This window comes from Arachis duranensis, chromosome 4 (genome assembly GCF_000817695.3).
Source record: "Arachis duranensis cultivar V14167 chromosome 4, aradu.V14167.gnm2.J7QH, whole genome shotgun sequence".
NCBI classification, from domain to species: domain Eukaryota; kingdom Viridiplantae; phylum Streptophyta; class Magnoliopsida; order Fabales; family Fabaceae; genus Arachis; species Arachis duranensis.
In genome coordinates this window covers 30,800,131-30,812,311 of record NC_029775.3, presented here as the reverse complement: position 1 = coordinate 30,812,311, position 12,181 = coordinate 30,800,131, and the positions used below count along the sequence as shown (strand labels likewise).

Below are 12,181 nucleotides of genomic sequence, written 5' to 3'. Positions count from 1 at the left end.
TTTCATCAAGAAAAAAGGGGCGGGCCCCCTCAATAGCTCGAACTTTAAAGAAGTAGTTCTTGAAGTCCTTAAAAGACTCATCATACATCGCAAACACTTTATGGCCATGGGCGGACCGGAAAGAAACCCAAGAAGCTTTCTTTTTTGAAGAACCGCCAGGCTTGGCGGAAACAAACAAGTAAAGAAAAAGAGTATGGGAAGGTGTTACATCTAGTTCACGACAGAGAAGTTGGAAAATTTTAATAAAACCCCAGGAATTCGGGTGAAGCTGAGATGGAGCAATGTTACATGACCACAACAGGTCGGTTTCAAAAGCAGTAAAAGGAAAAGAAACGTTCAACTGACTAAAAAAGTATTCGTAAGCATAAAAGAAGGGACGCTCTCCCTCAACAGAAGTCGGAAAGCAAACTCTCTCGTCAGAATCAGGGGCAACAAGCTCGTAATCCTCCTCACGGGCATTGTTACCACAAATCCTATGGCGCTTCCTCAGTTCTGTGCAAAACTCAGCATCCACAACAGAAACACACAACAAAATAAGGGAGTCCAGCCAATCGGACATCCCCTCGGGAACTCTGGACGACATCTCTACAATATTATTGCGAGAAGACATTAGGCCAACTAATCCTACGAGTAAGAAAAGAAAATGAGGTTACTACAAACATCTCGAACAAAGGAGAAAACAACTCGGTCAATACTTCTCAGGCAATGAAAAGCAGGAAAAGGAAAATCCCAAGACTCAAACCAAAGTCCTGGGGCATCCTTTGGAGGCAGTAACAAGGCAAGGTTTCCAGAAAAATAGTGTGAAGTTTGCATCCCAGCATTTCTAAAAAAGAATCCAAAACAGCAAACACTTTTCAGCAAAAACACAAGAAAATCATTACAGCAAAAAGCACGCCAAGCAGAGACCATTAAAAGATGCAACCCTTTTTAAAGAGCAGACAAAAGCAACCTTCAAATAAACGAGGAACAGATACGGACAAGCAGTACCAAGAACAGAAACAACAAAAACATGCAAAGCCCTAGAGGCACCCAACAAAGGCGAAAAGGATCATGCAGAAGATAGAGAAACTCTCAGAAAGTACATTTCAACAAATCTAGGGCTCAAGGAAAACAGAAAAATCCAAACTTTTTCAAAAAGAGAGGATCAAAACCGAAACCTCATCACAAAACCACAATCAAAGAGAAAGCATGAAAAGGGACTAACCTGGAGACGGAAGAAACTTCGAAAAAGGGGCATAAACGAAAGTTGCCTAGGAAACCGCCGAGCGACGCCACTAACGCCAGGAAGCAGAAACGCAAGCGAAAGACAGAGAGCGAAGAGAGAAGCGAAAAAAGTCACGAAGAGGTTACAAGAAAAATAAAAGGAGAAAAATCGTTTTCTGGGTTTTTCAAAATCAAAATAAAGAGCCCAGGGAAAACGGGGCAATTAATGTTCAAAATTAAAGAAAGCATTAAACCCTCGCACGTTCCCGAAAAAACGCCGATATAAAAGCGCGCGTTTTTTAGAGGAAACGTTCTACATTCAAAAGCAGCTACAACGGAATCGACAAAATGCTTGAGTTCGGCTTCACCAAAGAAAGACCGAAGTCAAAGAGCCGACCTCAAAAAAGAAGACCGAGCTCAAGCAGGGGCACTGTTCATACCCTGGGTCGAGATGACCGACCCGGGATGTTCGACAGACAAAGCGACCGACCTCTTCAGGTCAGGACAACCCGACCTCTTCCAAAAGATCTCGGTCAAGTCCCCACGAAAGCCCAAGGAAGGGCCCAAATAGAAGAACACATCCAAATCCTAAGGCGGCCCAAGCCTACAGAGAGAAGGGCGGTTCCCTTAAAGATAAGATGACCTCACTTAAAGATAAAAGATAAGATAAGATAACTAACTTATCTTATCCACAGAAGGCCACATCTAACCATTATAAATACACTGGAGCACCCAGGTATAACTCATACTCTGATTCTACTCAATACCTGCTTAATACCCTTGCTAACTTAAGCATCGGAGTCCCTTGCAGGTACCCCCAACCTCTGGGGACGAAGGGTCAGCAGCACTTTCAGTCTTACAAGGCGGACACACCAGCTCCGGCCGCTACACCCCTGCCGGACACGTTGGCTCCGACCAACACAGAAGATCTCGACCGAGATCGACCTACAGTTTCAGGTAACCCTCGGAACAGAAAATAAATTTAATAATTAAATAATATATAAAAAATTAATTTCTAATTAAAATTAAATAAAAACTATTTAATAATTATTAATTCTATGCCTAATTTCATAATATTCTATTTAAATAACAAAAATTCAAGTTCACTATTTGAGTATTTGATGAAAGAAACACCCCCACGTACAAAATTAGAGAACCATAATTGATACTTAGAAAAGTAGAAAATACAAGAGGTGCGTGAAAAAAAAAAAGTTCAGAATTGTTGATGATTGATATTAAGTAGTTGTTGAATTGTTGAGGGGAAGGGATTATGAAATCTCATTTCCAGTGTCAGCCGTAGCAGGCAGTTCTAGTCGCTGAGTCGCGTGAGTGAGTTACGAACGGAGGGTGGCAACAAGGTAAAGCTTCTAGAAACTGCTTCTACTTAAAAAACACTTACCAAACGCACCTTGATCTATCTACCTTGCTAATTTATACAAGTATTCTCATTATTTTCTTTTTTAATTTTGCGTTTGGCAGAAGATGATGAAGCTGCGAATGGGAACGGGTGTCATCGTCATTTCCACAGCGTTGTTATTTTTATGCCTCCCATTTTGTTCGTCTTCAGTTCCCAATGACCCCTTCTTCGGAATCGCTCCCCAAGGTTCAGCCTCCTTCTTCACATGGAAACATTTTACTTCTTTTTTTTTTTTTTACTATTATTAATTATTATGTTTAGTAAAAAATTCCAAAGAGATGATTCGGAATGTTACCTTCTTTTTTGGATAGATGAGAAATATTACAAGTCTTCGGATGTAATAAGATGCAAAGATGGATCGGGAAAATTCACCAGAGCACAGCTCAATGACGATTTCTGCGACTGCCCCGATGGCACCGATGAGCCTGGTTTTTAACTTTTTTACTACTGTTTTGCTTTCTATTAATTTATTATTTCATGATTCATTTTATTTGTTTCCTATTGGATCATCGAGTGTTTCTGAAATTTGGCTATTTTTGTTTTTGTTTGTGGCTTTGGCTTTCAGGTACATCAGCATGTCCCGGTGGAAAATTTTACTGTCATAATGCAGGGCATGTCCCTACTTCCCTGTTTTCGTCTAGGGTGAACGATGGAATTTGCGGTGAGTAGGGTTCATAATCTAAGTAAGGAGAAGAAAATTAGAAGTGAAAGGAGAAAATGTGCGCAAATTGGATAATGTGCATGATTAGGATATTGTTCCTACAGATTTAGACGCATGTCTAGATGGTCGTTATGTATTAACTACTTTTTCAGTGTTCTTTGGAACTTGGATTTGGTGGTCAGATTTCATATTTATGTTGAAAAGCTGTCGTTGTAGTGTGTTGCTATTCTCGGTGGGAATGTTTGAGTAGTCTATAGTATATATCGTTACTACACATGATCTAGGATTCTCTTACTTTTATTTTGACATTAGCTTATAAGTGCTGCCTGCTTCTTAATAAAGTTAAAACTATTAATTATCATTTTTTGATAAATTAGTGGCCTTTGCTTCTGAAGGAAGTAACTTTTGTTTTTACTCTCCTGCTGTAATGTATAGATTGCTGTGATGGAACTGATGAATATGATGGCAAAGTAACATGCTCAAATACCTGCTGGGAAGCTGGGAAAGTTGCTCGCGATAAGCTGAAAAAGAAGATTGCCACATATCAAGATGGTGTCAAGCTCCGGAAGGATGAAATTGAAAAAGCAAAATCAGCTCTAGATAAGGACAAGGCTGAACTTTTAAAACTGAAAAAAGAAGAAAGCACACTTAAAGAGATTGTGCAACAGCTAAAAGGTATCACTTTTTTTTTCATGCCTGTTTACTTGAGGGTAATGAATTATGTTCATTTTGTTTAAGGAATTTGATCATAACAATAGTGACCACGGGTACCAAGACAAAATAGCTAAACTATGGCATGTGTATGTGCACTTCATTTAAAAATGTTATCTGCTTTAATCGGTTTATGTTGCATTATAGTAAAAGCATTTTAAATGTACCACAACTGACAAAGGTTATTATTATCATTACGTGTTTATTAAATATAGAACTTGAGCGTTTGGTTTTGCATTTTTCAAACTCTAGACTATAGTTGAGGAGGGGACAAATTTTCCATGTTTTGTAAAGTAGTTTTATCATGTAACGTTTACACCATGCTACGTTGTCATTCTTATATCAAATTTTCCATGCTATCAGTGAAATTATTTCTTCAGAAGTTTATTTTCCATCCATTGCAGAGCATAAAGAAGAAATAGAGAAGGAAGAAGAGAAGGAGCGCTTACGGAAGGAAAAAGAAGAGAAAGAGAAAAAGGAGGCTGAGGAGAAGGCTAATGAAGAAAAATCTGCAGCTACTGGAGAAGAAGCACGGCATACAAATGAAGCAGGAAAGCATTCAGATGCCAAAGACTATGCTGCGGTCAGTAACCATGATAAAATTGGAATTCTATATTATTCTCCTGCTGATCAGCATTGATCATGTACTTCATGTTTGCTATTTAATATTTATATTGCAGAACCTGACTGTATAATCAGAATTTGCTATATTGAATAATTTTGTTCTAATTTAGTTGTCTGTACGATATGGCATACACTATGTATATGATGTTCCTGATATTTCATAAACCCTTAGTTGCTTAATTTATCTATTATATTCTAATAATGAAAGGCAATATCTTGTTTATATTTTATGATTATGACAAGGAAGTCTCAGATTGTTGATTACTATCTGTATACATTCACTGCCAAACAATGATAGGAATTTGGAAACTAATTAATAATGAACATTTTCTACCATCCAGTGAGGTGGTTCTTCTCTTACATGTTTTTCCTTTTCTTGTGTGTGTGATCGTGCTGCATGATCCCATAGTGTTTGCATTCTTCTATTTTGACATTAAAGTTTTTCTTATAGGGTGAAACGAAGTATGAGCAATCAGATGTAGGTGATAGTTATGATGGAGCCACAGATAGTCCTAGTAGTGAAGGATCTCTGCTTAATGAAGTGGAGGAGGTATTTGATAGAATTGCATATTTTCTTTTCTTCTGATCTTGTGTTAATTTTGTTGATGTTTCTAGTATGCACAGTAGATATGGAACTATTTGAACACTTCAATTTGGTTTTCCCTTGATGTAGAGTGTAAAGGGTGCTGAGGGAGAACATGCTGCTAAATCAGAAACTGATTTGAGGGTTGAAGAGAAAAAGTCTTCTGAGGAAATAATCAATACGGTATCCCCATAGCCCATGCTCACAATCTCATACTATGCTTGGAGTTTATCCATATGTGTTTTCCTTTGATAGTTACATATTTCAAAATTGATTTATTAGGCTTTATTCACTTTATTGATATGATTAATTCATAAATATGTTTTACGTGGCTGTTCCACTCTTATGGGTTGTTATACTACAAGATATTGCACCTGGTCCTTGAGACACAATGAAAAACACAGTGAATTGTCTCAAGGAAAGGTCATGTTACTGCCAAGACAGTTGAACTTGATTATTTTATATAGTCACTACTCATTCTCCTGGCCAACAGTCAGCAAAAAAAAAGACAAAAAGAATGCTATGCCAGCGGTTGCAGAATATTTCTGGTGGCAAATAGCTTTACTGCTTTCTACTAGAGAAGTCAGGATGTTGTTTCAAATCTCAACATGTTGAAGATTTTAAGATGAACATGAATAGTTGAGGTGTGAAACAGCAGTCCTCTGATCTCACATATTGGATATTATCAAGATTTTTCTTGTTGAAAAAGGAAACTTATTTTTGTTGAAATGAAGCCTAAATCTCGGCACATTGCTTTTTTAGTGCCTTATCCTTTAAGCCTATTTAGAACCCTTGATACTAATGCTTGGTTTGGTAAAATTTTTATTTTTCAAAAGTAGCTTATGAAAACTAGCTTTTAAAAAGTTGTAGCACGTATATTTGGTAAATTAAATTAAACATGGCTTTCAATAAGTACAAGCAACAAGTATGTTTGGTAAAATAACTTTTAAAACTTAGAAATACTATAATAGACACTACTGTAACAATTAAATTTGGATATTAATCAATGTATGAGGTTATATTAGACTTTTTAATTTTGATAAGTATAAACCATCTTTGAAAAGCTCCACCTTAGGTCGGGGACGGATTTAGAGGGGGGTGTGTAGTGGCCTCGGCCCCCCAAAATTTTAACTAACTATACTTATATGTGAGATATGTGTTAAAAGAAATAAAAAATATTGTATAATTTAATAGTTTTATATTTATTATTTTTCACTATGTGATGAATTTATGTCTCAATTATTTAGCTTACTAATATTTTTCACTTAACCATTTAATATCATACCCTCAAGTCTTTGTATTTTTCAAATTAGTTTTTTATATAATCATCTTTATGTCTAATTTTAAAAAAATTCATTTGTTTTTTAATATTAACATATTTAACATTTATATTATTATATAAAATATTAATAATGACTTACATAGTTATATTTTGGTAATCACGTTGTGTACTTTAGATGTTCTTTTCTTATAAAAAAAATACTCATTTTTCTTTAAATTTACGTTGTTAAAAGAAATTTTTTTATAAAGATACCTTGTATCTTGTATTCTATAAGGGTACTGTGTTTTTTACATAATTAATAGTTTATAATTTGCTTTCAAATTTTTGAAAGAATTAATTTTAATTAATGAGATATGTGATAATTTTTTAACTAAATACATTATAAATTATTGATATTTTATAATTTCATAATGTACTATTGATATTGTTATGTTTCTTTTATATAACTGTCATGCTAAAAATAAAATTGTAAAAAAGAATTTATAAATTTTTTAATATATATATTGATAAACTTTTGAAAAACCAACTCAATAACTATGTTATGTCTAAATTACTTCTACAAAGTGAAAAAATATAATAAAAAATAATTAAAAAGTTCGTCTAAAATTTGGCCCTTCCATATTAAAATTCCTGGATCCTGCTTTAGGTGCTTTTAAAAGTATCTCTATCTTTTAAAAGCTGCAAGCACAAGCATATAGTCTTTTTTATTTTCCAAACGCAAAATGAAGAGTTTATGCTTTTGAAAAGCACAAGCACCTCTTCAAAAAGCTTTACCAAACTAAGTCAAGTCTTTTAACTAGACTCTGGCCTTATTTTTAAATATGCCAAAAGAGTTGAAAATATACTTAAGTACATGTCTCTAAACAAGTTAGAAGGTTTATTAAATATAGGTCACAGAATCTATCTCTAAATATATAAAAAATTCAAAATGCTTTTACTATAACAATAATAATAGTATACTATAGGCTTAGTCCTCCAATACATCTTTTCTGTAGTCTATAGCCTGATCTATTTTACAAAATATGACTCTTTGAAAGGTCTTCATCTAGCTTATTTATGAAGTTGGCTAGGCCAAAGTCTAGGCTGGAGACTTATTAAGGAACCGTGCAACTTACAAAGAATATTAGAAAATCAAGGAACATCAACAGCAATCAATAAAAAGTTGTACTCGAGAGATAGCCAGAAACCCACTTCTGTCTAGCACTGTTAAAATTTTCAAATTCCTTCTTATGAGCTGTCTCAAAAAATCCAACTTCGAAATTGGGTCACACTTTCGTTGTCATCTAACATTCTTAACTACCTGTTTACTATTATGAGGGATTCTGCATTAAGACAAATATGATGACCAATGTTCCCTGCTTGCCTTTTGTTTTTGTATCCTAGTAGATTTTACGGCTATTAGTATTCATATGCTCTGTGGCATTGAATATAATCTAGTTATCAGTATTGAACATATAATTTTTTTAACCACCTACTGCATATTATCTACCTTTGGGATCTCATATTTTCATTCCTTACCATCTCTCCTCCCCTTGGGATTTATATACCATTTTAAAGTTATGGATAAAATTGTAGTTCAGTTTCCCTCCTTTAGTCTTATTGCTTGTTCTTTTGTCTGTGTTACATCTGCAGGGAAATGATGCATCTGAAAATACTGAGGGATTATCAAAGGAAGAATTGGGACAGCTTGTTGCTTCTCGTTGGACAGGACAAAAGGGGGGTAAGCAAAGTGGTGAAGCTGAAGATGCAAAGAAAACTGAAGAACAGGAAGATCTCACAAGCGAGTCCAATAACGAGGAGTATGAAGGCTATGCTTCTGAAACTGACGATGACAGCAACAGATATGATGGAGAAGATGAAACCGAAGACGATTTTAGAGAGGAAGAGGTTTGTCATGCTTACTAATGCAAATTTGTTATTTAAATTTGGTGTATAAATGGACTTGTGATGAGATGATTCTAATGAGCTCAGATGTGGTGGCAACAGATAATCCTTCTTGGTTAACAAAAATACAGAGAACTGTGCGGAAACTTTTTAAGGCTGTTAATTTCTTCGAGACTCCATTGAACCAGACAGGTACATATTGTTGTTTTACTTACTGGTATTACACTATTGCATATCTGGATGCATATAACTTTTTGTCTTTTTCTCTGGCTTCTTTAGATGCTGCTCGTGTACGAAAAGAATACGATGAGTTGAGTTCCAAGTTGTCAAAATTACAGTCAAGAGTATCAAGTCTGACACAAAAGTTAAAACATGATTTTGGTTAGTATGATGCTGGTAACATTTGTCATTATCATAGCATTTTAATTGTACTTGTTAAGATGTGGATTATGGAATTTGCTCAAATAAACTGAAGTGTAACTTCTTTCATACAGGTCCAGAGAGCGAGTTCTATTCATTCTATGACCGATGCTTTGAGAGTAAACAGAACAAGTTACATTTCTGTTCTCCACTGGTTTAGTTTATTTTGTTGTATTTGGTGTTTCTGTTAATCCCAACTCTGAAAGTTCCTATGATCTCACTTTCTAGTGATGGAAATTTTGGTTCAGGTACACTTACAAAGTCTGCCCTTATGATCAGGCTTCTCAGGAGGAGGGCTATTCAACTACCCGTTTGGGGTAAGTTTTTGGTTATTTTATAGTTTTTGCTCTACCGCTTTCCTCGAGTTAAGATGAAAGCAAACATTAACTAATGAAACCAGATAGTCTTTCCCCCTTTCTTTCCTCTCCTTCCTCCCTAAAAGAGACAAGAATAATTGTGCTCCTGTTTACAGCCGCTGGGACAAATTTGAGGACTCCTATAAAGTAATGGCATTTTCCAATGGTGATAGATGCTGGAATGGTCCTGATAGAAGCATGAAGGTATATATAAGTTTGTAATTTTAGAAGTTCTGTGCAGCCATTTCTCACGACTTGACACATCAATATTGTTTTCCCTTTCCGGTAAAAATATATTAAATTTAATTTAGATGTTAAAAGTGTCTGGTATAGTATCTGTTGAGATAGTATTTTCATTGGAGTATTTTAAAGTAGTGCTTCCCGGTTTTCTGGGAGCACTGTCAAGGTGTTCTGGTTGGTGAACCTTTTTTGATTTTTGGATGGTAGGCAATTGCAATTTAACTTTCCATAATTAACTGGAAGACAGGGAAAAAAACCTAATTACTTAGCGGAGTTTCCAATGGAAAATCAGAACTTAAAATGTTCATATTTCTATTTTTTTATTTAAGAAAACACTTAAAATGTCTACATTAGATAATGATATTTTTATTTTATTTTATTTTTTCATTTTTCATTTTTCAACAGGTTAGGATGAGATGCGGGCTGAAAAATGAGATTACAGATGTGGATGAACCAAGCCGATGCGAGTAGGGATTCTATTTCTATTTCTCATTTCGTCGTTTTTACTCGAGCCTTCATGATTCCTCTCTCTCTCATTGTTGTTTCACTGACCCCTTACAGATATGTAGCTTTGTTATCTACCCCAGCTCTTTGTAAAGAGGAAAAGTTGAAGGTACTTCTGTAATTGTATGATTAACGAACCACAAATCGACCTTCTCTTGACATGGTATTAACGGTGATTTTTTGTACGTAAATAGGAATTACAACACAAGTTAGACTCCCTGAATTCGCAACAACCCGAAAAACACGACGAATTATGAAACATCAGCATGGATTTAACCAGGTAAGTTTGCATCCACAGTGCGTACCCAATTTTTTTTTGGACTCAATTTCTAAGATGATTAAATTTTATTTTGAACAGGTAGTAGAAAGATCTTGAAGCAACTGAACGAAGTGCTGGTGCCCTTAAGTTTTGTATCCTATAGCTTAAACACAAATTTGATATTGGTTTTGGGAATTAGGAAGGGAATAGGGAATGAATTTAACTTGGGTTTGGCAACCCTTGTGGCAGGTCAGGGTTGACAACATTTTAATGTGACTAATCTCATGGCACACTTTTCTTTGTTGAACTCAGATTTTTCTACCTGGGTTCTATGGCCCTTCTTGAAATTGTCTATTCAATTTCGCAAAGGACAGGTTTCTATATATTGTGCCAAAAATCTAGAGAGAGAGTAATTCTCAGCTTGAATTTTTGTCACCATGAGTGGACATTGTTATTGAATCTCATAGATGAGTTATCTTTATAACTATTGACTCATCGATCATCTATCCTCTTATATACTACGACCTTTTCCGAAATTATGTCTCAAAAGCTTAAAATGATAATAAGAGGAGATAAATGAATGAGTTATTTTTTTTTCTGGATTGCTGAATTTTGCATAGGTTTGTTTTTATTTGTCTGAATTTTTTTTCTCGACTAAAAGAAATTCTGATATTCTATTATATGACATTATTTATCTCTAAAATCTGAGCCGATAAAAAATATATAAATAATCATATTTTAATATAATTAAAATTCCAATTGTAGTGTCCAAGAATTTTGAGAACAATTTATTTGTTGATTCTACTACAAGAAATTCAATAGAGTAAGAGAAATAATGGATAAAGTTATTGTGTTATGAAAAAGAGGAAAAAACGAAAAGAGGAAACGAATATCTGATATTTAAGAAAATAATGGAAAAAAATGCATGGCATAAAGAAATATAATTTGTTTCATGGAGGAATGAAAGGGACACATATATGTGTCTGGACTCTGGAAGTTGTGTGATAGATGGAATGATCAGAACTCAGGAAAAGCCAGTCGAAAGGTATGTCACTATTGACCATTCAGAAATAACACAATGGTATTTTTGGGACCCTAAACTTTTTATTTTATTTTAAGGCTTAAAGATTAGAATTTCATATATATTATCAAATAATTCACAAATAAAAAAGGTAAAATTGGAAAATGTGAGCCTTTTGTTTTGTTTACTTATATTATACTAACTTATAATTTCCAATAAGAGAGTTGCCTGTTCTTTAAACGGTATAGCGTTAATTTTTTTTTTTTAATCAAGCTAATAGGAGATTTGCTTATATCGAAAAAATTTTTATTTCATCACAAATCGAACTATCCATAATCTGATTTGTTATTTAAAATAAAAATAAAATTTATATAAAAAAAACATACCAATTAACTATAATATTGAATTACACACATTTTTTTCTATTACTAAAAAAATTAGCCTCCTTTAAATTGTCAAACAAATGAATAATAAACTGGTTTATAATTAGTCTTTTGATGATAAATGTTCAAATAATATCGATATAAATTATAAAGTTAGGAAGTGTTTACTGGGAAAAAAAAGACGTCCTTAAGCTTTTAATGAAACTAAATAAAATAGAATAGGCCCTTGGATAATAATAACATTTACATACACGCGCACATGTTTTCTTCGCCCCCTGTTGCCGCTCCTTCTTCTTTTTATTCTAAATTCGCTCATGCAGGTTCTTCTTCTCTCCTCTGCATCCTCCTCATCCTCCTCAGAATGAAATCTAATGCAATTGAATAAAGTGATAATAAATAATTTTCTCATTCTTTGCTAAAATCAGTATTATTTATGAATTTGAATTTGAATAGAATACAGGAGTTATTTTCAATTCATTTGCAATCTAGGTGTGTTGTCAATGAATAATTTGTCCGAAGGTTGGAATGACTTTCAATCTTTCAAAACAAATTGAATGGAATGGAATAAAATCTAATACAATTGAATAAAGTAATAATAAATAATTTCATTCTTCTTTGCTAAAAAAAAGACTT

The 12,181-nt window shown here is 34.1% G+C and overlaps 1 protein-coding gene across 1 annotated transcript; it reads left to right on the top strand.

Moving 5' to 3' along the window:
- Positions 1-2,358: 2,358 nt before the first annotated feature.
- Positions 2,359-10,680, top strand: LOC107483958 (glucosidase 2 subunit beta). Its single transcript, XM_016104572.3, has 18 exons — positions 2,359-2,561; positions 2,683-2,806; positions 2,932-3,048; positions 3,186-3,281; positions 3,717-3,956; positions 4,397-4,575; positions 5,068-5,166; positions 5,290-5,382; positions 8,114-8,368; positions 8,434-8,557; positions 8,645-8,746; positions 8,860-8,917; positions 9,034-9,102; positions 9,258-9,345; positions 9,787-9,848; positions 9,943-9,994; positions 10,080-10,165; positions 10,244-10,680. Exons 2-17 carry the CDS (start codon positions 2,686-2,688, stop codon positions 10,140-10,142), a joined length of 1,818 nt encoding a protein of 605 aa, XP_015960058.1. The 5' UTR covers positions 2,359-2,561; positions 2,683-2,685; the 3' UTR covers positions 10,143-10,165; positions 10,244-10,680.
- The last annotated feature ends 1,501 nt before the right edge of the window (positions 10,681-12,181 follow it).

Coding starts and splice junctions, on each gene's coding strand:
- LOC107483958 (XM_016104572.3), top strand. CDS start 2,686: ATGATGAAGCTGCGAATGGGAACGGGTGTCATCGTCATTTCCACAGCG. Junction 3,049..3,185: donor CGATGGCACCGATGAGCCTG/GTTTTTAACTTT, acceptor TTTGGCTTTCAG/GTACATCAGCATGTCCCGGT. Junction 5,167..5,289: donor TGCTTAATGAAGTGGAGGAG/GTATTTGATAGA, acceptor CCCTTGATGTAG/AGTGTAAAGGGTGCTGAGGG.